This window comes from Labrus mixtus, chromosome 5, assembly GCF_963584025.1.
Source record: "Labrus mixtus chromosome 5, fLabMix1.1, whole genome shotgun sequence".
Classification (NCBI taxonomy): domain Eukaryota; kingdom Metazoa; phylum Chordata; class Actinopteri; order Labriformes; family Labridae; genus Labrus; species Labrus mixtus.
Genome location: NC_083616.1, coordinates 21,030,227 through 21,058,104, shown reverse-complemented (window position 1 = coordinate 21,058,104; position 27,878 = coordinate 21,030,227). Strand labels below are relative to the sequence as shown.

Sequence of the window (27,878 nt, the reverse complement as noted above, 5' to 3'; positions counted from 1 at the left end):
AAAGTGTCTATCAAGGGCCGGAGCTCCAGCACAACGACCATCCTTTGCACCAAAGAATGGGAGGGGAGAAAAAGCACGTGTACTGGGCGTTACTATAGCTAATCCATTGTCCAATCACGGGTCTGTATTTTTGAATAAATCTGCATGTTTTATAGAGAGGCGTAATCCTCAAGTGGTGATAGGTTGAACGGAGTAGAAGCGGCCAATCGGTTAAATGACAGGCGCTCAGCTGGCCGTGAAGCCCCGCCTCCTATATATATATAAACGGGCAAACCCCGGAAACGTTCTCGCTTAAAGGGACAGAGGAGGAAAAACTGCAGGCAAAGGTTGAAACAACGAAAACAGCTGCGAGCACACAAAAAAAAGGCAGCCAGAGAGAGGAAGGAACGTAGTCAGCCAACTAGAAAGCTATGTGGCAAGACAGAGTGGGAGGACGAGACTGAATCTGCCCGATTATTTATCCATTTTAAGTCATCCACGCTGCGTTGCTAAGGGCTTTTAGTCGATGTTCGCTTGTTCACGTTAGCAACCTGGAACTCGACAACGCAGCAGTCAACCTGGTGGAGAGATAACAAAAAGGCCAAACTACCAGACGACAAGGACGCGTCAGTTCAAGCTACGAGGCCGTCTTTTTCCTCCCGAGTCCCCCCTTTTTTATACGAGGTGAGTCGGCTCTACACACTCTCTCTTAATCTTCTGCTATGTGTGTACTTTAACCCAGCTGTACAACGGTTTCCGGTCATTTATTAATTGATGTCTGGATTATTACAGTTAAATGTTTGCACTCTGAACCCGCGGGCAGTCACATCATTCAATGTATTGATTAAGTAATCTATAAATCTGAATAAAGCGTGTTTTGGAATCCAGCCTAGTCCAGTTGATGACCTGCATGACAGTAGGTTGCAGGGTGTAGGGGGCGTTCCCCTGCTTTGTCTGCTCAACACACACTTGCTCACTTGCTTAGTGTGTGTGTGTGTGTGTGTGTGTGTGTCTGTGTGTGTGTGTGTGTGTGAGCATGCATACAGTCAGTGGTGGTTTGAGACAAAATGATAAAAAAAATCCCACTTTAATAATGAAATGCATAGGCGTGTGTTACAATATTTATATTTTTGTCATTGTGGCTCATATGGGATGTGCATTAAAAAAAAAAAAAGCTCTATCAGCTCTAGCATAAAGGCTGTCTGAGATTATGACTGAATCTCAGTGGGATGAATGATGACGATCACTATAAATCTTACAGGACAGTGGCTAGCATTGAGTGAAATGGGAGCTTTGTTCCATTGGAGTTGCATTGCATCATGTAATGGAGAAAGCATATTTGTGTTGGCACAGCATATATTAAATAGATGGAGTGTTAAAGCACAGTCAGTTATTGCAGTGTTAGACTGTATGCCCTGCTGCAATGCAATGCCTCCCATTGTCCTGAAAAGCAGGGCATTAATTGACATACACATTAGGCACACGTGTATGCAGCTCTTCTCACTCTATATCGCCCATACAGCACACGTGAATAGGATTTCACCAGCTGTCTCAAATGTATGGAAATTGAGGATTTCTGAAAACACCTAGATTGCAGCAGCAAAATCCATCTGCAAGGCCACATTTTTCTCCCTCTCCTACGTGTCCTATCATTTCTCTGACAGCCACCCCCCCCCCCCCCCCCCCCCCCCACACCTCTCTGTCTGGGAGAAACCAGTGGGCTTTGTCCTCAGCTGAGTGTGACGTCATGCAGATCTTTGCAGTAACCAACCCTGAAGGCGAGGTGCATGTTGGCCTGGGTCCTTGATCTGGGCTTGCTCCCAATGCACAATCAGTCTTTGACATCAGTTCTAATATGTGATTAAATACACAGGGATTTGTCTCTACTGTTCAAAAGAGACAAAGAAACTTAGAAAATCCTCTCAAAAACTCAGCAAGGATGAGTGTTGCACATTTTTAACATGAAGGAATACAACAACAGGAACTCCCTATGGTCACTTGTCTGTTCCCTTACTTCAATATGTTTAAATATCAAACCTCAGGGAAATGTATTCCACTGTATGCTTCAGCGCTTACTTCCTTGCCTTACAAGTTAAGCGAGTGTGGTCATGGGTGGAAGCGTGTTTTCATGATATGGAGCCATCGGTAACTTGTTAGGCTGTTTAGAAGAAGAGTGCACAATGGTCAACATGACACTAACTTGAGGCTTGTCAGGCTCCAAGAGTCCCGTTTCTCCTAATTATGCCTGACTAGATTAAGTCCAAACTAACAGTGTTACATCCTCTGACAAACATTAGCTTGCCAGCAGCTCTTCTTACCCTAGTTCAGACAGAATACAGTTTTATGCATGTGTAGTTCAGATGATATTCACTGATAATAAGGGCTAAATGTTAAGGGTGATCCTGTTGTCCTCTGCACCCAAATCTATGTTTAAACAACAGTAATATACCTCCTGTGGTCTGTTAATGCGTATATGACTGAGTGGTTATGGTTCAGGGTTGCAGTTCTCCTTTTTAGTGCCTGAACCTGGCAGTGCTCTGTGTGTGTGGAAGGTGGGGGTGGCTATTAAATGCTTTGAGCTGATGAAGGCATGTTGTCAGCCCTCCAATGTGTCCCTGCAGGATTTGATGTCAGAGATTACACATGATTATGTGGGTTAGATCCAGTACTCCGGTGCTCCGGCTCTGGGGCTATATTGATCTCCAGTGTGTATGTGTTTGCATGAATTGTACTTGCATCCTTGTTAGCAATCCCAATTACCTCTCTTACATAAAGAGCTTTTTAGCCGTTAAGGGTAAGATAATAGGGTTCTCACAAATGTGTCATTGTGAAAACATTTATTAAATACAAAACCTTCATTTATCATGAAGAACTAGAGCCAACCAGTAGACTGAAAGGAAAAGTAAAATAGATACAATAGTCTTGTCTTACAAAATAAAATAAAAATACAACTTGTCTTATTGGCCTATTTATTTAACAGTGTCACCTTTAGCTCTTTCTGTTAGTTTACTTTATGTATTGTTTTGTTTAGTCACTAAGATTAGGCAGTTTATGGCATAAGATGGTTTTTTAAACAATTTCATGTTACCCTCTTAGGGATCCCAGACCTGGGTTTGAGAATCACTACAACTGAAAGTCAATCAGACAGATGCTCTTTGCTCAATGATACATCTTTATAGAGTCCAGGGACAGGGTGAAGGTTGCTTGAGAGATAACGTTAATAAGGGGGCAGGCAGGTCAGGGGTTAATGTAAACTGTGCATGTGTTTGCTTTGCTTGTATTCTCAACTTGGTAAGTCTTTCAGTGTTTCCCCTAGGTTTACGGCGTTGGGGGGGGGGGGGGGGTGGGGACAAGCCGACATGGCGACACGACGACACAAACACTTGAAGGAATCTTGGTGTTCTTGTGTTACTTTTAATGACAGCTGTCCTTTTCTATCGGAAAGGTATCCTTAAATGACTTCTTTCCCTGATTTCCGACTCTATCCACTAACCTATCTCTACAATAAAGGCACAAAAAGCCCAAAAAGAAATCTTAAAATAAATTGTTTTTTTACTTGGGGGGGGGACAACGACACTGTCTTTAGACACAGACAGTGAAGTGACAATTTTCTAGTTTAAACATCTGTTTTAAAGTAATTTTCATAAATTAAGATTTTTGAAGTGTGCGAGTGTACGGTCTCAAATTGTTTACTCTCTTTCTTAATACCAGCTTGTTTATGAAGTAGCCCCCTTTGCAGCTTTGACTGATCCCACTATAAACCTGAAACCCTTACTCTGTCACCTTTTGCTCCTTTAACACACAATTACTAAACCGACTGTCAGGCTTACCATGAAAGGTCAGTTAGTCTACTTAAAGGTTTGTCAATAACAGAAACTAGTTAGTCCTCTTACAAACCTACACCTGTCCATTTGTTGGTAATTCCTCTCTTCCGTTAACTTGCTGCTATTAATAGGTTAATGACTGTGTAGGGAACTGAAGGTAATGCCAATGGTGTACAGTATATTTGGAATAAGTGAGAATATAAAAGGTGATAGAGCGTGTAAGATGATTGTCTTTAAAAGCCAACACAGGAGTGTTGCTTCTGATTGACCTTGTCATGGGTGGATACCTATGATGACTGAATAAATCAGCACTTCAGCGTTTGAGAATTAACCAAAAGCTAATATGTCAAATACTACTTTATGTAAGTGGATGGAAAAATTCTTTAAGAAAGATTGCACTACTTCCTCCAGTTTCTTTGTTCACACTCATGTTTTATCAGTAGGAAACCCTACATCCCACATCTTGAGTTTTCTCTTCCTTCTCCCTTCAAAACTCACCTAACAAGTCCACAGAGGGAGTAGGATGGCACAGCAACAGTACCACCTGCTGAATAAATCAGCATGGTTTGACATTACACCCTGAGAGGCAAAGTGCTGTGATATCCAGTTCTGTACAGGCTGAGTTATCTCTAGCTGTCCTTGTGTTGGGAGTGGACACTTGTAATCTTACATTCAATAACTTTTCAAGAGAAAATGCAAAACACTTACTGTAGAGCTGAAATCATACTGCAGTTTTCATTTGTATAGCTTTGTATTCCTATTTAGCTTCTCAATTAAGCAGATTTGTAGTTTTTTGTCATATTGACTAAATCTTTTAAGTTAAATACAAGACAACCTTTTGGGTGTCAACAAATTGTTGTCGTCAAATCTAGAGTTTTGAGCCTCATAAGTGGGTTTAGTTTAAGACTTTCTCCAAATGAGTGTTTAACATACATTCGTTCTACATGTTATATCATAACCTGCAGCGTGCCAGTCTGCTGAAATTGCTTCCATATATAAGCTCCGGACTCGATGAGTAGATGTCGGAAGGCAGATGTATCTCACTTCATTATATAGGTCAGGTCAGCACAAAGCTTATCAAACTAAGACCCGTACACTCTCCGCTCCTCTCCCTTTCGACCTTGCCTCTTTGCCTCAAACCATTACTCTCCAATACGATGTCATTTGTGTCGTTACCCTTGCCTTGCATGAATGCCCCCCCCCCCCAGCTCTCTGTGCTGCTTATATTCACAGCGCTCCATCTTGTAGAGGCTGAGAATGTATGGCAGGCTTGGGGCCTTTGCATGCATCATCTGTCACTTAAATTGATTTTCATAGAGAGCAAATAAAATCTGGAAAACTGTGACAACCACTCAGTGGAAAGGTAATTTATTTAGTTTAACAGACTAGAGTTTTATATTTGGATTTAAAAAAAAACCAATAATTAAACAATCATAATTTGCAGGGAAGCAAACCAATGTATATCCTTCTCTTGCATTGGTGTTGTCTTGCAGAGTTGAAGCTGGACTGGGACCTGTTTAACAAGCAAGTTGCACTATTGCAATATTGAAACAACACACAATTGTGTGTTTGCTGTAAGCCTGAAAGCATTAGTATGTCTCATGTCTTCCCAGAGAGTTCTAAAGCTGTGGTACGCCGAAATGCCTGCAGGGAACACAGGGCTGTGCACAAACTTGTGTGTGTGTGTTTTTCAGAGTTAATAAACCAAAGTGAGTGCTTATCACACAATTTACAAAAAGAAGTAGAGCCCTGAAGCCCTTTGTTTATCTTTATCTGTTCCTTTATTTGTACACTTGAGGTTGTGGTGAATATGTGTCCTGTGGGTATACATATTTAGTTTGAGTGTATGTTTGTTTGCGTGTACCTGTCCTGTCATGTGCATCTCATCAGAGTTTTTTATGCAGCGATTTGAGTCCTTAGAAGTATGTTTATGGCTAACTGTAACTAGCAGAGGACACCATCCGTCAGTGTTTTGACTATAGTTGAGTGTCTTATGACAAGCTAACAAGGTTACTCACAGAGTTTAACATATAAGACTCCTTTGGTGTTGTCATGTGTGTAATTAAGGTGAGTAGACTTTTATTATTGATTATGTTTGCAGGGCTGTTTTTATTTATTTCAATTCCTCCTGTGAATATTTGACCTCATGTTAGCAGTGCTTTGCTTCCAATATGGGGCAACATCATACATTTTGTGGCTTATTGCTGTGGTTTTCAACTGGTGGTTTGGGACCCAAATGTGGGTCGTGAAGACGTTATCAGTGGGTCACGAAGGTGTGCCTGGAAAAAAAGAAAAGTGAGTCAAAGTTTATGATGCACTTTTTGTTTGTTTTGTTCTGTGTCTTTTTCATGTGACATGTATACGCTTAATGTCCTAACGGCAACATTTTTCATTAAATAAATCTTATTGGTTTACAAAAAACCAATAAGATTGCGATTTTCATGGAGGAGTTGGTGGTGGACCTTAAGCTAGACCAGTTAGAATCACAGGCTTATTGTATCAACTTAACTTTCTGTAGAAATCCTTAACAGAGGATTTAGTAGCCTCGTAGTTGGAGTAGCGCTCCTAAATGTTAGCATGTTGATGTTAGTGTATAAGCATAGAGCCTCATGAAGCTGCGAGCATTGCTGCAGCGTAGTCGTTGAGAGCTAGCCTCACCCTAAGTTCACTTTAGCCCCTCATTGTAACAAAAATATACCCAGAGAGCCAGGCTATAAATTGTAGTTTAATGTGTTTGTCAAAGCGCCACTGTGATACATTTGTGACAATAAAGATGTCAACATTAAACAGACAGGTTTTTGCCCCACCTTTGACTCCAACGCAGAGTATCAACTCATGTGGCACCAAAGCTTCCCGTTATTAACTGCTGCTTACGGCTGCCAGGGTGTGTGTCTGTACGTATATGTGTGTTTGTGTTGGATTGATCCTCAGGATTAACCCCAGCCAAACCTCTCTCTGCCCTTCACCCTTTAAACCCCTGCGTACCAAAATGGATGAGCCGCTCTCTGTGTATGTCCACGTTCAGCAAAGTGTGCAAAAGCATGTTCTAGACATGTTGAAAATCTAAAATTATGCAAAACCAAGAATCTACATAAAAGGGCGTGGCCGCAGCGTACTGTCAAACTTTGATGTCTTGGTGCACCACTGTGTATTTTTCCCAAAACGCCTCCCCATAGAGGTTTTTCACCTATTTCCATTAAATGTTTTCTGCATATTAACAATGTCAGGACCTACATAAAATGCTATGTCACCAATTGTCAAAACCCAACAGAAAGCCCAACATACAATGATTTGGAAATAATGGTCCAATTTTGCGTTTCACAGGCTGTTTATTTTGACATACTTTTTTGAGGCCCCGTAACTGATCATCTCCAGAGTCAGTCAGTGTATTCTTGACATATCGATGATTTAAAAGTTGTCAGGACCATGTCAGGACCTACAAAAAATCCTCTTACACCCATAGAAAAAACCCAACAGGAATTCTGCAATATTTTTTAAAATGATAAATGTCAAAAAAATCTAAAGAAAAGGTAACAAATATATCAAAAAAAATATAATTCAGGTTTTAATTTGTTTTCTCCTTTTGTAGTCATTTTGCTGTTGGGACAGCGTTTACAAATGTGTGTGTAAATGAGCTCTAAAACTCAACTTTAGCACTTTACACACAACACCACTGATCCAAAGTGCTTTGCATCGCAGATAGAGGAATAACAAAGTATAAGACGGTAACAGACAAAATGAAATCGAATACGTAAAAAATATTGCCATTATGATTTTTAACTACAGCACTAACAGCAGCACTACATACTTTAGTTGCCATGCTGACACCACAATCGAAGCATTCTTAGCAACACTGTCATAAGTTGCAGTCATTCACTTCTCAAACACCTGATTTGGTTAGAGACAAATCTTCAATCAAGTTGGCTGTTAGAGACTTAAAGTGACAGTATTCCCTGGTTATGGTTTAGTGAGCAATTATGAAAGAAAGTGATTTTTCTCTTCCTTTCTTTTTGTTTCACTGCCCAGATGGTCGACAGGACTAACAGTCGGCAGCTACCAGTCTTAGTGGTTCAACATCATCATGCAAGCATGAAAGGAGAAAAAATAAATTACTTTATAATTGTGGGATAATGGACAGAAAAAAATGCTGAAAGGAGAGAAGGGAGAAAAGGAACACAGACAAAGGGAGTGGGGTAAAGATACAGAGGTAAAAGGACAGGCAGCTGAATTCGGGTGAAGGATTGAGGACCGAGAGGGGGGACAGGGGAGGTGCAGCGAGTGAGAGAGAGGGAGAGCTTTATTTCCTGTCCTCCATGAATAGGCAACATATTTCTCTGGAACATTCCATCCTCTGAGCTGGCCCGGTCAGCCACCAAGACTCAGGGTGCCATACTCCTCCCCATCTCTGCATTTCTTCCCATTATACTCTGTCTCCCTCTTTTGTCCTTGTACATCAAACATGACTTGATGTTCTGATCCCTTTTTACTGCAGTCTATTGCTAAAGTGAGCTAACTGTGGAGTGTTTTGTCCAAACATTTCAGACAAGACACTGAAAGGCATCACACATACTCCTTATTTTAAAAATCAGGAGATGTTTATTAGCGGGTAAATATGCATATTGGATAATATTAACCATATTGTTTTTATCTCTAAAAGGAAATGTAATTATAGCAAGTGATGACATAAAACACATTTTATACATACAGAACTGAGTTATCACACAATACAGTGGATTGATTAATATTTAAAACATACAGAAGTTATATAAGGAAAATGGACCAAATAACAAATGCTTCATTTAGAAAAGTATTTTCTGCAACTGCTCCATATAAACCCCAACCCAATCCTTCTTTAACTGTGTCTATAGATAGACACCATTAAACCACTCAGCATTTTATAATCCCTTTATGTAAAGTATTAAACTGTACAATCCAAATAAAGTATTAGGCTCTTAATGGTCATGGGAATCTTAACTTATTTGCTTAAAAGACAAGTACATAATAACACAAGCATGAGCACATTTTCTTTTAATACTGAGACTTAAATAGAAATGTCTCTTTAAAGATTTGTGAACTTTTTTTCAGCAACCCACAGCTGCTCAAACATTCCCTTCCCGAGAGAGAGTTCATCTCACCATATTGTTAAAGTGCTCTGCAAATGTAAATATAAAGAAATCCCTGAGGAACAGAAAACCGTTGCCTGATGATGATTTAAGTTTTAGTTCTGGGATCTTCGATTGGATTGGTTAAATGAAGAGGAGGTTCTGTTCAACTGTCTAATCCAGATGACTGAAGAAGAAAGTAGGATGCGCAAAGACATCTTATATAGTCTGTTTGTGTTCTAACCAAAAAATAAATGAGGCTGCCAAAATAGAAAATGAAGACTCAGAAAGCCTGTGTTTTAAAATTGTGAAAGCTAGTTTTAATTTAGCGATATATCAGTGGTGTCACACCAAAAAAAGGGAAGAATTTAAAAAAGGCTCAAACCTGCTTTAATTATCCAAGTGGGTCAAAAAGTACACTAACTGTTGTCACTATAAATGTCAGCTATCATACAATATGTCTGGCTTACTGCATACTCACATTCACTAGGATTCACACTTACTTTAAATGTTACAATAAAACCAGAAACATTGCATCACAAATGTGGCTCTGAGTCAACACAGCCCTGAAAACCCACTGACACACTCTTCTCCATATGTGTGTGCTACTTACACACACTGTTTGACATTACAGTAGACATAGAAACCAACACACGCGTGTGTCCATGCCTCTTTAAACATGTCCAGTACACACAGCCCCCCTTCACACAAGTTTTCCTTTCCCACCCTTCCTCCACCTCTCCTCCTTTTGTTCTCTTCCTCTCTGAAGAGGAGGGTGAACTGGACCTTGTTTTTGGATTTTCTGAACTGCTCATTTTAACTCTTGAATAACTGATGAAGAAGGATTTGGTAATAGTAAAGTCAAAACAATCAAAGCTCTGCTGTGTTGTAAGGCTGTGACTGTTCGGTGCTGCTGGGTGAAATCTCCCCCCAAGCACAGCTGGTGTCACTTTGAGAGGTCAGTAAAAACAAGGTGTTCTGGTGTCAATGTGTGTCATGTACTGTAATCTGTCATAGTTAAAAATGAAGCCCCAATGTTGTCATATAAACACCAAAATAAACAGTGTCATGCTCTCTAGTCAAGATTGCAATAATTCATGTGTTTGATGGAATGTGAGTGTTTTCAATGCCTCTTTCTCCTCAGCTGCACTCGCAGTGCCCTTGAGGGAGGATCTTCATGAATAAGACACACCCCTTCTCCCATATATGGAATGCAACATGGGCTCTTAAAGGAACAGAGTTGTGAGTGTGTGTTTGTGTATGCTGACCACAAAATCTTAAATAACAGTGCTGGTTTGGAGCAGAAAGTGCTCATTATTACAGTTTTTTTTTTACTGGCTTTGCTGTAAAAAAAAACAAAAACAGCTGTCAAACCTATTCTCCAACAGACACCTAACCTCATTTCAATCTTCAGCTGTCTCTCTGTCAGTTTGTCTTCCTCTTGCTGTCTCGGTCTTCTTCACATTCAACCCCCTCCTCACCCTCCCCTGTCCCCATCTCTATATTTGGAGGTGTGTCGCTAGAGACAGTCTTGTTTTTCATACATCATCTGTGCTCTGGGTCTATACTCGTGCACCAAAACAACTGTGACATACTTTCACACAAATCCCACACTGCAGCCGTCATTAAAGATTGACTAAATGTAGAGTGGAGAATATTCATCAATCAGTTTTTTTTTTTTTTTTACCAGTTTTCATGCTAAAAGTTTACACCATAAATGGATATGAAGTTTTTATATAATTGAATCATTCTGGGTTTTGGAGTGAAACTTGTAAAATAAGTTTGACCACATTTATCACTGAGATATGTTAGACATTGATCATTGTTTTTTACTGGAGACGTTTAAGACTCCTACTCTACAGACATTTTCTTTCATGTTTGACCATAAATCAAGTCAGAGTTTGTCCAACTGGTGACTTTTTCTGCCCAATAAAACTATTTTCTGAGTCAGTAGTTGGGTATATTAGCTTGACAGCAATACATTGATATGACACAACAGATAAACATTGGTCAGTCAGTGCATGCACTGCACATGAAATGCAGAATTTATTTTGTCACAATTATTGTGACAATAACAAGAACAACACCTTGAAAATAATTTGAATAATACTAAACAATGTCCTAAACCTGGAAAGACTTAAAATCTGCACAATATATAACCCTATATTAAATCAAACCACTGACTTGGTTAAGAAGAAAAAAACATTTCTTCATTCTTCTGCAGGAAAGAGATAACCCAATAACCCCACAGCAACTGGCAACCGTACTATTTCCATCCTGTTTTGATAACATGCACAGGTTGCTATAGAACACAGAGAGAAAAAAGACGTAGAGAAGGAAATAAGACGTAGAGGAGGAAAAAAAGACGGTGACTCAGACACAAAGAAACAGAGAGCTATCAATACATTTGTCTCACATGCCGACTGGCACTCGTGATAACCATGGTTTCCTAAATAAGGAAAAAGCATAAGTCTGTAGGCGTGTTTTTGTCTGGGCCGGGTCAAGTTGTGGACAAAATATGTGTTCTTGACAGCTTCAAGTGTGCACAGTGTAATCTCCACCCACAATGTGTGTTTGTGTGTGTGAGAGGTAAAAGAACAAGTGTGTGATGTGACATACATGGTGTAAATTTTAACCACACCACTCTGTTCAAAATAGTTCTTGCTTAGTCAACATGCTGCTTGTTATTAGCTAACAGATGGCAAAATACACACAATCACACACATACAGCTGAGGGCAACTCCTGGTACTCGGCTGATAAATTTTTTCACATGCACTTCAGTCTTTATCTGTACTCCAGCAGCAGATAAGTCCTCTTTGCTCATGTTTGTGTTTGCTATAGGTGCTGTATACAACAGAGTGCCTGTGTGAGAACAAAAAGAAAGGGAGCAATGAAATGACAGGATGTGTGTTTATAGTTATTTGCATCTTTATTCTCTGAGGCATTAACTCCTTTACTATCAACTGTTGTTCTTTCTCAAACAAACACTCACATGTGCCTAGATTATGCAATTGAAATACTTAACTCAAAACATGCTTGGAGATGTCAAGGACACCAGTTTAACACACACACACACACACACACACACACACACACACACACACAGTGCTGTTTGGTTGTTTTACAACAGAACAGGCTGAGCAGGAGCAGGTGGGCGTGGTTTCAACTCCCCACATCTCCTCCCACCCTTCGCTTCCTGCCCACAGCCAATCAGGACCGCAGCCACTACAGCTGACCCCCCTTTTCTCCAGCCAATCAGCTGTCAGCGTCAACCCCCCCCCCCCCCCACCACCACCTCCACCACCACCTTTCTTTCCTCCCTGTATGCCTTCACTGCTGAGTGAGCAAAGCATGCACTGCTCTATCAGCTGAGAGGAAACCCGACAGAAAGAAAACACAGAGAGAGCGAGAGAGAGAGAAAGGGGGTTGAAAGGAGGGGCCTGAGAGTTGATAGAGGAAGAGTGGTGAGGTAGAGGTAGAGGATAAATGAGAGGAGAGGGGAAAGGGGGAACGCTAGCATGTGAAGTGGCTTTTGTATTCGGGATATTTTGGAGGGGCGCGAATGAGAGAAAGGAAGAAAAAGGGGCAGGAGGGGGAGCTTGAGAGAGAAAAGGAGAGGGAGGGAAAACACGAGAGATGGGTGGGGGGTTCGAGTTGTCGATGGGTTTTTGATGTGTGAGGGTGGAGAGAGGTAGACAGGAAGAAAACAAGACACAGAGTGAGGGAGAGGTAGTGTATGCTGTCAGGCCTCCTGACAAAAACAAGCACAGGAAGGTAGAGAGAACTTGACTTTTATTTGTCATTTTCAACACCACCTTTTTAGGACGAAGGGAGCACAGAGGGACAACGACCGGAGAGTTGAGATGAAAAGAAGGCAGTGGAAATAGAAACAGGATAGAAAGAAAAGGCAGCAGAGACACCCATCAAGCCACCAGACGAAATAGAGGAAGGAAGAGCAGAGACAGAGACAGCGAGATAAAACCCCGGCTTTCTGAATAGGGTGAGTGTCACAAGTTGTCCTGCTGTTTTGTCCACTGTACTAATGCTCCTCCTGTCATCTTGTCAGCTGGGCCTGGGCTGACTCAACGTCTCCTAAAATGGCCACATGAAAGGCAGACAGACGGATAGAGCCGGCAGATAGACAGAGGGAGGGAGGGAGAGACAGAAAGGGACCCAGTGTCAAACAGCATTCTCAGCAACTATGTCACTGAGCCAGCTTAGTTTAGACTGCCTCAACTTGCCTGTCAGAGTACTGTGTGTGTGTGTGTGTGTGTGTGTGTGTGTGTGTGTGTGTGTGTGTGTGTGTGTTTGTTTTTTGTAAAACTGTCTGTTCAAAGGTTTATGAGGCCTTCTGTCACTTTTTGTCTTCCTTTTTATTTCCTGTCTTCTGCATTTGTCTGATCCTCAAAAACACTCACAATCAGGGGCGGCTGTAATCCCATCCCTTTGTACACAGTGACATCCGATTTCCAAACTTCGGACAGCTCCTGTAATCCAATCAACAGGTGATTGTTTGCAGGAGTACTTAGCAACTTTTTGTTCGAGTGTGTGTGTGTGTTTGTGTGTTTATCAGCTTCCAGGCACAGTACAGGCCTGGGAGTAGCTCGGGCGGAGTGCTGCTGAGAGTTGATGAGACAATCGGGGCTCTTGGGAGGCTGCTAACTTCGTGCAGATGCAATCACACCTAAAAGGGTGGACCGAAGACACAGAGGGAGTATCTGAGCAGATAGAGGTGACTATTTGCACAAAAGGCCCATTCAAGATCATGTGGAGCTTATCTCACTACTTGAAAGAAATCATGTCAGATAGTCCATAACAGGATGGAGAACAAACCTTACCCAAAACACAAATGCAGCTGACAAAGGCCTCTCTTTTAAGAAGCAAAAGATTTCAAGAAAAATGAATTTAAAATTGTATGTGCTGTGCAAGATACTTTGGTAACCAATTCTAGAAAACATTTTTCATCGCTGTCATTTGTTAACACACATCATCTGCACTTCTAAGTGTCAGGCAAAAGGGAATGTCAGGAATAGAGACATAAGTGTCCAAGGCAAATAAGCTTGTTGTGAGTGACTTAAGTTAGAACATTGTTAAATCATTGAGTATAATCTTGATCTTAAGTATACCCCTAAGGGAAGTACAACATGTGGAAAAAAGCATGGAATTTCCCTCGGGAGCCGCTTGTTTTACATTACGTTTACATCACACATGATGTATAGCATAAGATTAGCATAAGATTTGTATGATATTAGTAGAATAGCATCAAGAAAGACAGTTGGCAAGTCCTCATGAATACAGATAGCTGTGAACAGAGCAGCTGTTTTTTTTTTCAAAGGTGGGGTGCAGAATTCATTCAGAAAAAAAATCTGAATTATGCACTTGTGGTATTTATTTAAATTTCTCATGAGGGATTTTAAGATAAAATATATTTTTTAATAATAATTGATAGCCAGAGGGAGAGATGCAGCTTTGAGTATGTAGGCTTTTGTGTGTAATCATCCTCATGACACATGGGTGTTGTGGTGAATGTGCACAGGTCAAATGTCAGGGTGTTTTCTGAGGATAGCTGCTGGCTGTGAACTCTGCCCCCCCTTTACTTTCATACATAGTATGAAGAGCAGGTTTCTAGGCCAGGGCCGTCAGCATACCTCTCATGGACATGTTTATGTCAACCCTCTGTTTGATGTAACTTTTCAGAGTTTACAAGGAGCAACCGGGTCTTGAGGATACAATTCATCTCTTTTGTAGATTATTTTGAATTGCAAACTAATGCTCCAGTTGCCAATCCAATGACAAAGCTCTTATTAAGCTGTTGAATGGGTATGATACCAACGGTGGTTGTAAACAGTTTGCTACATGTAGATCAGTGCCTTGTTTGTCTGTGTGTTAGTCTTCTAACATCACCTCTCTCATGATGATCAAATGAAAGACCCCCTTGTCATCTGACCCAGGACTTTTGGCCTGTGACTTCTTTAACAGTATTCCTTGGCCTAAGGGACACGCATACATTTTTACATTTTACTGCAAATATTTGGTCCGTGAGGGACATGACCATCCCCTGAACAAAATATGTTAGTTAGACAGAAAGCATGCCTTTATGAGGTCTTTTATGAGTTACTTACAGATGGATGATTTGTAGCTATTTGCACGTCTCAGCTCCTCCTCTTTGCCTGTTGCTGAACTGAAAACTTTTTAGCATTTCCAGTATGGCGACCGCTATCATTGGGCTTCATAACGCTTCCTTAGAAACCAATGGGTAACATCAATCAAGACTACTTCCATGTTTTATGTAGCTATAGATTAGTTACATGAAACTGTATGGGATTTTATTCTTTACTAAATATGTCTGAACCATTTAGACCTGACTAATATGGCATTTTGTCACTACCAAAAATCTATCTTTTATTTATTTTTTTTAAATCATTGATTACAGATATGGTACCCAATATTGAGATACATTTGATCTGGAATGAAACGAGATCCTTGTTCTGTGGAATTTGTACCTATTTCAAACTGATGTAACCATGTTAAGGTACTCCTTTTTACAGTGTTATTCGGATCTGATCATTTAGTAAAATAATTTTCCTGCGTACTGACCAAAAATGCTTCTTAAAGTTTTTTTTTTATTTATAAGCTAAAAATCTATAGCTGTAAATACATATTTAATACAAAAAGGGTTTAATGATATGCCGAAGAGTTACCCATTAGTACGTTTTAATAAAAATGCCAGAAGATAAGAAGTCCCAAATCTACAGGTTTATGTATTATATCCACGAACCCTGTGTCGGCGCGAACACTGGAGACTTCTACCTGCTGCTGCTGTATTTATACCCTCCTCATGCTTTTTGGCTGGGCTGTACTCTCCCTCTGTTCCCCTCATCTCCTCATCTTTTCTCTCTCTTTTTGTCTCCGTCTCAGTCTGGCAGCTTCCCTGTTGTTGGGCGTTTCTCATTCCTTTGTCTGTCATCTCACCATTTCTACACTCGCTCCACTCATTTTGACTGCTCCACTTCCAGAGATGCTGCAGATGTTACATTAAGATTGTACCTTGCCTGCCACTGATGTGTAAACATGTTCATTCCACACATCAGCAGTGTTCAATCAATGAGGTGTAATATTGTAATTGGGCGCTGCCCCTCTCCAAACACTGGGGCTATAATAATGCATTGATTATATTTAATTGTTGTTGATGATATTCATTTTTATTTTCCAATATCAGGCCACCAAATTAGTCCACTCACCACTTACCTGTAGAATTACGGTTTGACTGTTGGCACTGGAAAAGTGCAGGTGCCAATATAATAAAACATAATGTAAGCAATGCAGTTATAGACTCAATTCTGAGCTGGCACACACAGCCAGAAACCCAAAGTCTTTCTCTGGATAAAGCCAGGGTGTTCCTACGCTCCTCTGTTTGCTCGTGGATCAAGCCTGAAAAGGGTTGGGCGGTCTCTGCCAGCCTCTGGCTCAGCTGGTTCAGAATAAGGTCAGAAATCCAGTGGGACCTTGCAGGGACTCTTTAGGTACTCCCAGTGAGCTCTAATATAGGCAAGGACTATAAATACTCATTGCTGACTCCTCTATCATACTTTTCTCATCCCCCACTCCCTGTTTTTCAGCCCCTGGGGGCTTACACAGTTGACGCCACCTGTCTTCAGGGGTGACAAAACAGGTTAAGGTGATTCCTTGTATTGTGTTGATTGAGGTCCCATGTATAAGCCATGCTGCCTGTTTTCTGTTATTTGACTATTTGATATGAACTGGAAATCCCTGTTTGACTAGGGCAGTTCTGGGTTGGCTTTAGGGTGTCCCCCCAACTTCAGAAATATCAGTGAAATAAACAAATGTAAATCAAAGCAGCAACATTTGTCCTTTAAATGCACTGAATGGGGTAGACAGTTGTGTCTTTTTTCCTTTGTTCACACTGGTCTAATTCATTAGATTTGTCTTCATTAATGTTGTATTTGTTTTGTAAAACAGGTAAAAAAAAAAAAAACATACAGTATCAAGCCAAATTTAGGGTCTTAAAAATATAATATGGATATTTCTGAGTTACTGAAAAATTATTTTTGTTGTGAGTATGGGCGAGATGTTCATGTTTTTGGTGGAAGACTGCAGAACCTGGCTTATTTTCCGAAAGGTAGAGTTTTATGACAGCAAAAGGACCATAAATCATCTGCATACAGGTGATGAAGCCTTCACTCACATCATCTCCTTCCAATTTTTTGTTAGTATTGTAGGAAACGCATTATGAATTGATAATATACCATTTATACTGCAGTTGTATGTTTTTAGGCCGTACAAACACTTGCTTGTCAGCCAAGCCTGCCACAGATTGTATTGAATGCAGTTGATACCCTCTATAACAACTAACTTATTTTAGTGTTACTAATTTTTTATGCATTTTGGGGATTTCATACAACAACCCTTATACTTCCTCCAGTGGATACATTTCGGCTGTGTTTCAGCCTCATGGAAAACACCTAAAAACAACTTGCATTACCTACATTTCCTTTGTCTTCCTCTTGCGTGATCTTAAGACACATGTAACTACGTCTGTGCTTGTAATAGATCTCGTCATGTGTCATCAAAGTTTTGTCATGATGATTTAAAAAGAAATAGAAAAAAGTGAAGTAGCTGGTTGCTGTAATGTTGGTCTAAATGGGAACTGACTGCATTTCTCTTCATTACAGATTAACATGGGTGCCAGATGGGTGTTTGTCAGATTAGCTTTCTTGGCTTTTTCCAAAACTCCTCCATATGTCAAATTTAAAAATTCAAGCTTTGGATTCAATTTGTAAGCACTTCAGTCAAATTATTTTGCTAGCTTTACGTTGACACCACAAAAGTCTTTTGTTTTGAGATTTTTGGCTGGCTGTACACACCTCATGGAGGGCAGCCATTTTTTGTGTTTGAAGTTATTTTCTTGCAGGAGCATCTTTGCGGGTCTATCCCTGCCCCCCCAACACCCCCCACCGTTCATCCTCTCTTCTCTAGCTCTGCTTCTCTTTCTCCCTCTTTGTGGACAAACACAAAGGAGCCGTTATCCTTGGGCTACTGGTTGCCATAACGACAGCTCACTGTGATTTCCCCCCCTCTTTCAACATTCCCAAGTTCTGGTCCAAGTGGGTCGGTAAATGTCCTGCTTCTCTTGGCCTTGCAGCGTTTAGTGCCAAGTTAGAGCCTTTGTTATCAACTCTCTGGGGGCTCCTCCTCAATAGATAAACCACAACATTTGATCCTCCACCTGGAGGGTTTTGGCTTTTTTTCAATAATATTTCCTGTTTTTCCATATATGACTCATTATTTATTTTGTGATTTTCCCTCAATTTCAACAATGGACTGTAATATTGTAATCGTTTCTGAAACCCTACTGTGTTTGTGCAGTATGAATACTGTCATCGATAGTGTGTGCCAGTAAGCACAGTGATGAGGTTTATGTCATTCTTAGGGTTTTTCCAATCTGACATGTGAACATATTTATATCTGCTATCATGTGTTTTTAGGAGTAATAGATTCATTTTAAGTGCTGAGATAAAACACTGACCACTAGTTTGTTTTGCTTCTTTGTCTTTCCATCTCTTCAGGGATATATGGTGGAATGACTCTGTCATGATGCCACAGCTGTGCCAAAACCTATGCCCAGGTGACCAACGAGGGTGTGTCTGGTTATTAGCCAATCAGAAATGGATCCTTAATAGAATTACCTCAAAATCCTGTTCAGAGAAATTTCCTTTCAACGACCTCCTGCATCACTGACACTCCACCTCTCAGGTGAGATTAGGCCTCAGGATGCCGTCTGCAGACCAATTTGTTTTAAATGTCTTTCTTATTTGACAAACCTATTGTGTTGGTTGCTTTTCTTTGTGTAAATGTTTGCAACTTCTTATGATTAAAACAAATCATTCTCATGGCCAAACTGTTCAAGCATGGAGACAAAATTTGCAACATATAAAAGCACAATTAACTAACTATGTGTCATAAACTTTAATGTCTGTAATAGTACTTTTTGATCTTAAATTTGTTTAATGAAAAAAAACACCAACCCTCTTTTTTCTTCTTAGGTTGTAGCTCCTTCATTCCTTCTCCTCCTCGATTCCTTATTGTTTCCATTTCCTATCTTGGGATGTTGGCGTGGTTTCATGGCAGCTGCCATGGAGAAACATTAGTTCCTTTAGTAGGTTTTTTTAGAAACAACCTCCAGATGTTGGGCCAGATGCAAGTTGTCCACAAGGGCAGAATTAGAGAAGGACAGGCACAGAGGTGAGACGCTGATCATTGACATTGTCTTCAAAACACCGCCTTTTTCATTGAGACTTTAGACAAATTAGGCATATGCCTCACCTATATTGAATTCTTTAAAATGGCCGTTCTGTAGTTCTTTCCTGTTTGAAATATTAATATCCCATCTAACATTTAGATTTTATGTTGAATCAAACTATGATAAGTACCTTATTAGCCTTTGCTTTTGTGGCAGGTATATTTTCTTAAGTCAAAGTAGTAACACTTTCACATTGTTCAAATACCAACAAGACATCGTGAAGCCATGACACCTTATAAGTTTCAAGGCTGTTTCTCAAAATCACCAATGAGAAGCACGCCATTCTCGCAGTCAAAATAAAGAAGGCAGATGATAGGTGTTAAGCTTCCAGCATTCATTATTTTTGTTATAATTAATCGCTTTTTAAAAATCTGTACTGAAAATAATGACTTTGTTTCCTCTCAGGTGCTGTGAAGCTCAGCTTCCCAATTCCCACTGTATGACACCATCACAGCAGGAACTATAGGACTTTGTAATCCTGTGGAACATTTTGATCTGCCTCTGCAAACTATTCAGGACCAATTTGACCCTGTTACAAAAAACTTAGTAAAGACTTTTATCCATCATCATAGAAACCATGCGGCACATCCACGTTGAGTTAGCCCATAAAAAGACTCCATTAGAGCTTCCAGCCCAGGAGGGAGACCTGCCTCCACCTACACCCCCATTACAGGGCCTGGATCCTGGGGTCAGACCTGGGGCGCCCAGGCACTATGGCCAGGAGGAGTTGCGGCTCCAAAAGGTCTATCAGCTCTCCATTTTCTCCCAGTTGGGGGGATTTTCTAGCTCCACAGAATCCCACGCTGATACCCAACAGAGACCTGTCAGGTTGGCAGTGAAAAGGGGGCTAGAGGAACCCCAGGCGACACATAAGCGTCCCAATTTAGGGGATTGCTCAGACAAGGATGTGTTGGAGGGAGGGGTGCTGTGTGGGCCTGCCCCAGCTCAAGGAGTTGGGATGGGGTTAGTGACGGGCCCTAGTGGGCTTGGTTCAGTTTATTCTTGCACACCAGTGGAGCACAGAGACTCTGAAGGAGGACTGTCACCAAGGTCTCCTTCCCTCTCCCCAGTCCAAAACCCTTCCCGACGCCCAACGCAGCACAATCATGACAGGCCGGTTCCTGATGTATTTGCTCCACTCTCTCCTAAATCCCCCCAAATGTGTGACCCACATGGTCACCTCTCTGACCAGGGATATTCCCTAGGGAGCTCAGCTAGAACGGAGACACCCAACGGGAGCCACACACCCACCCATACAAATGAGAGCAGTAGTAATGGCTCATCTGGAGGCCAGCCCAGTCCCCACTTATTTGATGTGTCCACCTATGAGACCCCCAACCCTGCCAGCCCCACTAGCCCTCCAGGCCCTTTCTCTCCCCCACACCACACAGAGCTGCAGGAGCCAGGGGAGGCCACTGAATGGGAAGTTGGACTTGAATCCTCTCCACCTGAGCGAAGTGCCACCCAGGCTGCAGCCTCCCCCTCTACTGGCCTGGCTTCCTGGGAGAAAACTCCCAGTAGTAACAGCCACCGTCTGTCTTCTGGAGGCCACTGGCCGGCCAAAAAGAGGCTGCTGTCCCCGAGCGACACGGGGGAGTCATGTTCAGAAGATGAGGGACCCTCCACATCGAAGAGAAGCAGGTTGTCATTGCTGGCTTCAGGACTGGGCCCGGCGTCATGTCGCAGCACTGATGCTAAAGCTGCACCTTACTGGAACCATCTACTGCCCTCTGCATGGGACCGGCCTAAGGTCAGCGCGCGCACACAGACACACACACACACACACACACACACATCTGTGCATCCTTATCAGATTTTCATCTTATGTAATAGATTGTTTCACTGAACCGGCTAATACCTTACATATGCGGTTATTAATTCTATTGCTATGAAAAGACAGTGACATCTGGTGTACAGGTTAGCTACTTCAAAAGTTAGCTTATCACAGGGGTTCCGAAAGTGGGAGGGGGGTATCCTAATGCCTTCCAAATAACTGTTACAGATTTAAAATATTTTAAAATGTGTATATTTTACCCATTATTGTATAAATATATACAGAAAAGAAGTCACAATAAGTAAATCAATTTCAAATAAAACCATATCATTAAGTGAAATGAAAATAAAATGAATGTAAAAGAAAACTTAAAATATAGGTTTGCACTTGACAGCAAGAATGAAGGTGTCTGCTGCTCTTTACACATAAAGATGCACACACCTGTGTGTCTATCAAGTTATGTATGTCCACTCAGTGCTAAAGTCAGTCTGTGGTCTAAACATGGAAATAATTTAATAGTTTTTAGGCCTTTTAGTGTCTGAGCATGGCTGTGCACATTTATATGCTAAAACCACCTCTAGGGACAGAGGAGCACCCTCTGGCACCCTTATTTAAGGGGTCGTGAGCTGAAAAGTTTGGAAACCCCTGGCTTAGCCAATGTGTAGTGGCCAACAGATCAGTTGCCAACAAATCAGGAACTGTGACTAAATCAAGTCTTGTTGATAGCAGAAACTTAGTAAGTGTTGCCTTGTAAAAATATTCTAAAACATATAAATATAACACAAATATTCCCATGACACTTGTTTGTACGGTAAAAAATTAGAAGGGAAATAACAGTTGGGCTAAAAAAAATGTAATGCCCAGATTATGCAATTTTCCAACCCTAAATAACCACCACCTGAGGGAAGCTCTTGGTGTTTTTATTGCAGCATGCATTAAAAACACAGCATGTGCACATTTGCATGCAAATACTGTGCTTATAAAGTGAAAAACATTGAGTCCATCGCATGCTTTGAATTCTGAAAAAGGAATAGTGTTCAATGGTAAGACATCTGTTAGCCTTTTTTCTGAGACTGTCAAGGCTGAGGCATAAATATAGAGTAACTAAGACAAAGAATAAAAGTGAAAGAATGAAGTGAAGGCCAGTTCATGATCACACCATGCTGGAACAGGCTGAGTAGCTCCAGAATAAAGCCTATTGAGGAAGGGTTCATTGTGTCCCAGTGTGTCTCACACATGTACACACATACACACACATACACATACAGACTGCGGAAAAATGGTTCTGGAAGGTAACTGACCATTTTTGAAAAACCAGAGGCCAGAATGCGAGTTTGCTAAAGGGGACAATGGGGTTCACTAGTTCACTAGCTAGGTTTCATGCAGTCGTGGGAAACGTTGTGACCACAGTTGTTTAGTGTATGTGATAGGGAAACAACAGGGAGAAACAGAAACATGTAAAAAAAATACTTGAGGAGTCAAATTAGAGACAGAAACTTTAGTAGAATAAAGAGTTAAAACAGGAGTGAGACTGAATCGTCATCAATGGTATTTGAGTAAATGAAATATATTTTTAAGTAAGACAGAAAGTGGCAACAGGAGGATTGGCAAAGATGCTGTCTGCGTTTTCAATCGGCGGTGACAGTAAGATGACAAGCTGACAAAGAGCTAGGGCTAGAAAGCCAGTGTAACCCAAGGTGAGCTTATACCAACAAGCTAACCATGAGTGACAATTTTGCTGTTAGCAAATGGCTAGTAGGTAGCATAGGTTTGGCAAGTGACGAGTCTCCTGACAGTTGGGTGGCCTTCATGATGAATGGTAGCGTGGAAATGGGGAACGTTTTCGCATCTGACACAACATCCACCGGTCAGAGCTCAGTAAGTAGGAGGAAACATAAAACAAAAAATTTAACGTTTAAATTTCTCTCACAGAGACACATGATGTAAAAAATTTAAAAAAAAAAAAGCCCAATCCATGGTTTTCTTTTTTGTTGCAGTTTGCTTAAAGAGAATTTCTAAACATTTCAAGCAATGAGCTTATACTGTAATAGCTAGGTGCTGACATACATCTTGATATGAAAGAGGAAAACTAATTCATTTTTGTACTCTCTTTGTTCAGACTTCCACAGACTGCACACGACCAGGAAGACGGCTAAAAAGTGGGCTTCGGCTAAAAAGGTGAGCGCTACCTCTAATTCAGACTAACTTCTATCATTAAATCATGAATTTTAAAAAAGTGGCTTTTTAAAAGGATAGAGAAATAAATATTTTAACTTCCAGCAGGTGCATTAGATTAGTGTATTTGTGTGTGTGTGTTAGGGCATGCTCACATTTGGATCATGTTAGTCACATTCACTGCAACAAAGTCAACAGGGGGAAAGAAGGGAGTCAGCGTAGGTTTGCCAGTTATTCTAAATTAAAGGGTACTTTGTCTGGACTTGAATACTCAGACACGCTCTGAGGCATGTGAAATGTCGGTTAAGACAAAATTAGTGTAATCTTCACCACTAACCAGCAGTCTGTTTTGTGTGTTTGCGGTGTCATTCAGTCGGCAGCTGCGCAGCGGGAGACACACACAAACCGGCCACTCCACGCGTTCCAGTTGGCCCTCATCTTCCATCAGCAGAGCTCTCCTCGGCAACTTTGAGGTACACGTATTAAAGATTATTTTGACAACTCCTTGAGACACTGCAGGTCATATACATCACTCAATCAATTCTGCATTGAGAGACCAAGATGCAAATCTAATTTAACTAGTCTAAACCCATTTCGGCTGGAAGTGGTTGAGTCTTGGTACTTTCAATATCTTCAACTTTCAAAATGGTGTTTCTAATTGGTTTGTATTCCACATTAAGATACAGGATGTGGGTGGAAAAAATCTGCCAAACACCTCTTGATGTAGGAGTAGTCAAGTACAACTTAACATCGAACGATGACTTTAGTGCTCTGTTTGTTATAAAAACATTTTTCTGAAAGATTGAACTTTTCTTGGATCATGCTCTTGCGGAAAACAGATGTGTACTTAATAACCTCAACACTTATCTGGTTTTAATCAGGATGAATACATGAAATATATTTTTTGGATTTTGCATTGATTCTGCAGGGTGTCTGTCCAAACTAAACTACAACTAACTATCTACATACCCTCTTCTCTGTATCTTGTGTATTCCAGGAGTCCATACTGAAAGGACGGTTCTCCCCATCTGGACGGATCGAAGGCTTCACTGCAGAGATCGGTGCCAGTGGCTCCTATTGCCCACAGCACGTCACTCTGCCTGTGCAGGTCACATACTACGACATCTCAGAGCACAGCGCGCCCTCACCCTTCCTGGTCAGTTTTTTTTTTTTTTGTGTGTGTGTGTGTGTGTGTGTGCAGCTTTAGTCAAGAACAAACAATAAACCAAAGATAAAAACAGACACTGTGTTATTGCACATGAGAGATTGCTTGTTTGCTTGTAAGCAAATCATACAGCCATCCAAAGAAAAACAAAGAGATCCGACCAATCACCCGAAACAAATATAGAATTGGCGAGAACAAGGTTGCTGCTGGCTTGCTTCTTCAGAGCCAGATGTATAAAATATGTGGTGTGGTTTATCGTCTTGAAGGCCTTTTCAACAACTGTCAACAACAGTACTGAATACTATATTCATATTTGTAATATATACTATATTACAAAGGAATTATAGTATAGAAGATTACAAAGTCCTTAGTAAGGTAGGACCAGCCATAATGTTTTAAACAACCTTCATCATGTCTCTAAGAAGTGTAAATTTGCCTTGTTATTACACTGGAACATTGGATACCAGCTGTTGTTGTTCAATACCAGAATTTGAAGCCTCATTTTGTTAACTTCTTAGTACTTTAAATTAGATTTTACATTTGCTATTAGGAGGATTTGTGTAGCTGCTGGATTATAGTCATACTAATGTCATACAGCTTCTTCAAAATGGCACTTTTAATTCAGGTTCTGATCCTTATGTAGAAGTCAACAGTGAGTAAAACATTTAATCTCTGGCTTGTGTTTCTCTGTCTGCCTCACAGGGGGTGGTATCTCTCGAGCCTCTTGGAAAGAAAGGATATAGCATACCCAAAGCAGGGACCATACAAGTGGTAAGTTCGTCTTTCCATCTCATCCTCATTTAAAAAAACAGAAATACCACGTTGCTTATTAAATGAAAAATCGTTCAGATATTTAATCTGTGCTATCACCATGTTCTAAATAGATCACAAAGGACTATTTTAATATTCATACTTACTTTTTACTTGTCATTGCAAGGGTGAAACTATGGGTAGTAAACTTTAGTTGTATCAGGAAATGTAAAAAAAAAGAACTGCACTCATAACTTAATTAACAAAATATTTCCAGATTTGTATTTTGTTGTTTAAAATGCTGATGTGATCTGACATCTGTTCTCAGACCTTATTTAATCCCAACAAAACTGTGGTGAAGATGTTCCTGGTGACCTACAACTTCGGAGACATGCCCGTCAATCACATGACCTTCCTGCGCCACAGAATCTTCCTGGTGCCTGTAGAGGAGGGGGTTGAGGGGAGAGGCGAGGCGTCGCCAGGGGAGGGAGTTCAAGACAGGAAGAAGATTCTCTGCTACCTGATGCATCTCAGGTATGACGGAGATTTCATTTGTTGGCATTTCTTTCGAAGAAAACGTTTCATTAACTTGTGTCGTGATGTCTGGTAATGTTTCATAGATTTACAATAAGAACTTAAAAAACATAATTAATTTATGCCTTTTAATTTGAACAAAATGTGCTGTACATTTTCAATGATACTATGATGTTGCACACTTGTAGGTACATAACGCCTTTGGAAATGTTTCATTGAGTAATTGCAAACGTTTTTTTGTGCATGTGCAGTTATTTTCCAGGTGCCAACATTTTATCTCTTTTTTTTTTTTTTTCCTTCCCTCCCAGATTCCAGAGCTCCAAATCTGGAAAGATCTACTTGCACAATGATATCCGGCTGCTATTCTCCCGCAAATCCATTGAAGTGGACACAGGGATCCCTTATGAGCTGAAATCTTTCACCGAGGTGCCAAGAAACCCTAAATACTCCCCCCGCGTGTGACCCCAGCTTGACCCATTTGACCCTCCTCAACGTCAATGCAGCCCCTCCTGTGCTTCCCTAAAGGAGGAAGAAAAACAAACAGACTGCAAGAATGATGGACATAAAACTTGACTAAACTTGATGAGACACGCCACATGCACACGAGACACACATGCACATTTGATACAGTTTTTGTGAGAGTAGAGGTCCTACTTTTGTGCATTTGTTTGCATTCAAAGTAAAACACAAATGTAAGAAAATGACACTCAACCAGAGCATTCCTTGTACCTTCCATTAAGTGTAAAAAGATTAGAAATAATGCAGCATGTATGCAGTCAAAAGCAGGACTTTTACAACACCTTAAAGTGTACAAAAATAAAAAAGACACACACACCAAACAGACTGACAAGACTCATAAACACACACACAGCACATACTATTCATTTGTGGTGGCGACTCTTCAGTGTTAACATGCATGCCTTTTGACTTAAACACCTGAATTTTTCCTCTAGTGCCGTATCACACTGTCCTTCAATCTGCCTGCAACTCCAGCCGCCTCATTGGACCAATAATTTCCACACCTCTGATTGACACTGTCAACAAACTGTAAGCCCTCTGCTGATTGTGGGGTGCTTTCTCCAAACATATACTTTACACACACACTTTCTGACCAGACAAGAGGGGGCAAGAAAAGACAGAAACACTAGCATACTTTTGCTTGGAAAGGCTGAAATGGAATCAGCCATCTTGATTGGATGTTTTTATTATTTAAAACATAACTATAAAAAAAATACTTGCATAATTTGACAAAACTCAGGACCTCTGTTAAAGAATACATTTAACTTCTCACCATTTCCCCAAATCTTACATACCACTGTGTACCCTTCAAACCAGGAGGGGCACACCAGGACATGAAAACAGGGGGATCCAGTTCATATTATGTAGCCAGACTGAGGGACACTGTGCTGAATTCTATTTTAGAAAAACACTTTTATTTTTAGATTCTGTTCAGAACAGACTGATGTTGAAGCAGAAAATGAAAAGAAAAAAAACGACAAGCTGTAGTAGATTTTAATTTATGTTTTCGCAAATGTCTTAAAAAGCAATATGCTGCACAAAGTAGAGTGTGTTTTTGTCAGCCGGACGAGCTTTTCTCTTTGGAGTGGGGAATGGAGAAAGTGAAGAAGTGAGAGTAAGAGCAGGGAGGGGAGGGGAGGGGAGGGTGATGAGGGAGGGGAGGGTGGTGGGGTATTTAATATTGGGGGAAAAGTCTATGTATATTTAAAAGAATAAACCCTGCGACTGGCGAGTAGTACTTGTGTTTAATGTTTTTTGTTGGAGAGTCTTACTATTTAAGGTGTTAATCATATATTTATACTCAGGTTACTATAGTGAATCTTTGATCATGAATATTTACTTCATAGTAATCCAGCATTATTTATAATGTAAAAATCTATTTAGAAACTTTTGAGAAACAGCATATATAAAGATATCTAGTTTTTATTTTATTTACCAGGACCAGTGCACAATACAGGATTTCTGTGATAAAGGAAACCCTGAAGCCATCATGGTTATTTTTTTGGGCTAGAAAACAGCTCCTCCGCTGCTTCAGATAACATTATTTTCCAACCATAACTAGTTAACTGAACCTTATATGGAAAATTGTTGTTGTGCCCCATTAAAGATAATTATTTTTAAGGAGTGCTTGAAACATATAATCAGATACTTGTGATTTTTATTTTGTTCCATTGTTTAATATTGTTTTTATGATTTTTAAATGAAAATCATCAATACTAACATGGGTTTAAAAAA

At 40.5% G+C, this 27,878-nt stretch overlaps 2 protein-coding genes across 4 annotated transcripts in view; both read left to right on the top strand.

Moving 5' to 3' along the window:
* Positions 1-27,878, top strand: part of erap1b (endoplasmic reticulum aminopeptidase 1b) — a 184,136-nt gene that overhangs the window by 132,388 nt on the left and 23,870 nt on the right. The window lies entirely within an intron of this gene.
* LOC132974426 (atos homolog protein B) lies at positions 343-27,378 on the top strand. Of its 3 annotated transcripts, XM_061038493.1 has the most exons (11): positions 12,221-12,906; positions 13,480-13,638; positions 18,494-18,680; positions 18,971-19,169; positions 19,633-20,977; positions 23,121-23,179; positions 23,550-23,649; positions 24,174-24,332; positions 25,044-25,112; positions 25,420-25,625; positions 25,934-27,378. In XM_061038493.1, the coding sequence occupies exons 5-11, from the start codon at positions 19,805-19,807 to the stop codon at positions 26,085-26,087; spliced, it is 1,920 nt and encodes a 639-aa protein (XP_060894476.1). In that variant the 5' UTR covers positions 12,221-12,906; positions 13,480-13,638; positions 18,494-18,680; positions 18,971-19,169; positions 19,633-19,804; the 3' UTR covers positions 26,088-27,378. The 3 variants fall into 3 exon arrangements, with proteins under 3 accessions (XP_060894477.1, XP_060894476.1, XP_060894475.1); XM_061038494.1 differs by lacking the exons at positions 12,221-12,906; positions 13,480-13,638 and adding an exon at positions 343-663; XM_061038492.1 differs by lacking the exon at positions 13,480-13,638.

What these genes read in the sequence shown, in the direction of transcription:
- LOC132974426 (XM_061038494.1), top strand. Translation starts at nt 19,805, where the DNA reads ATGCGGCACATCCACGTTGAGTTAGCCCATAAAAAGACTCCATTAGAG. An exon ending in CTGCATGGGACCGGCCTAAG is followed by an intron (nt 20,978 to 23,120) that starts GTCAGCGCGCGC and finishes CTCTTTGTTCAG; the next exon opens with ACTTCCACAGACTGCACACG. An exon ending in CTCTCCTCGGCAACTTTGAG is followed by an intron (nt 23,650 to 24,173) that starts GTACACGTATTA and finishes TGTGTATTCCAG; the next exon opens with GAGTCCATACTGAAAGGACG.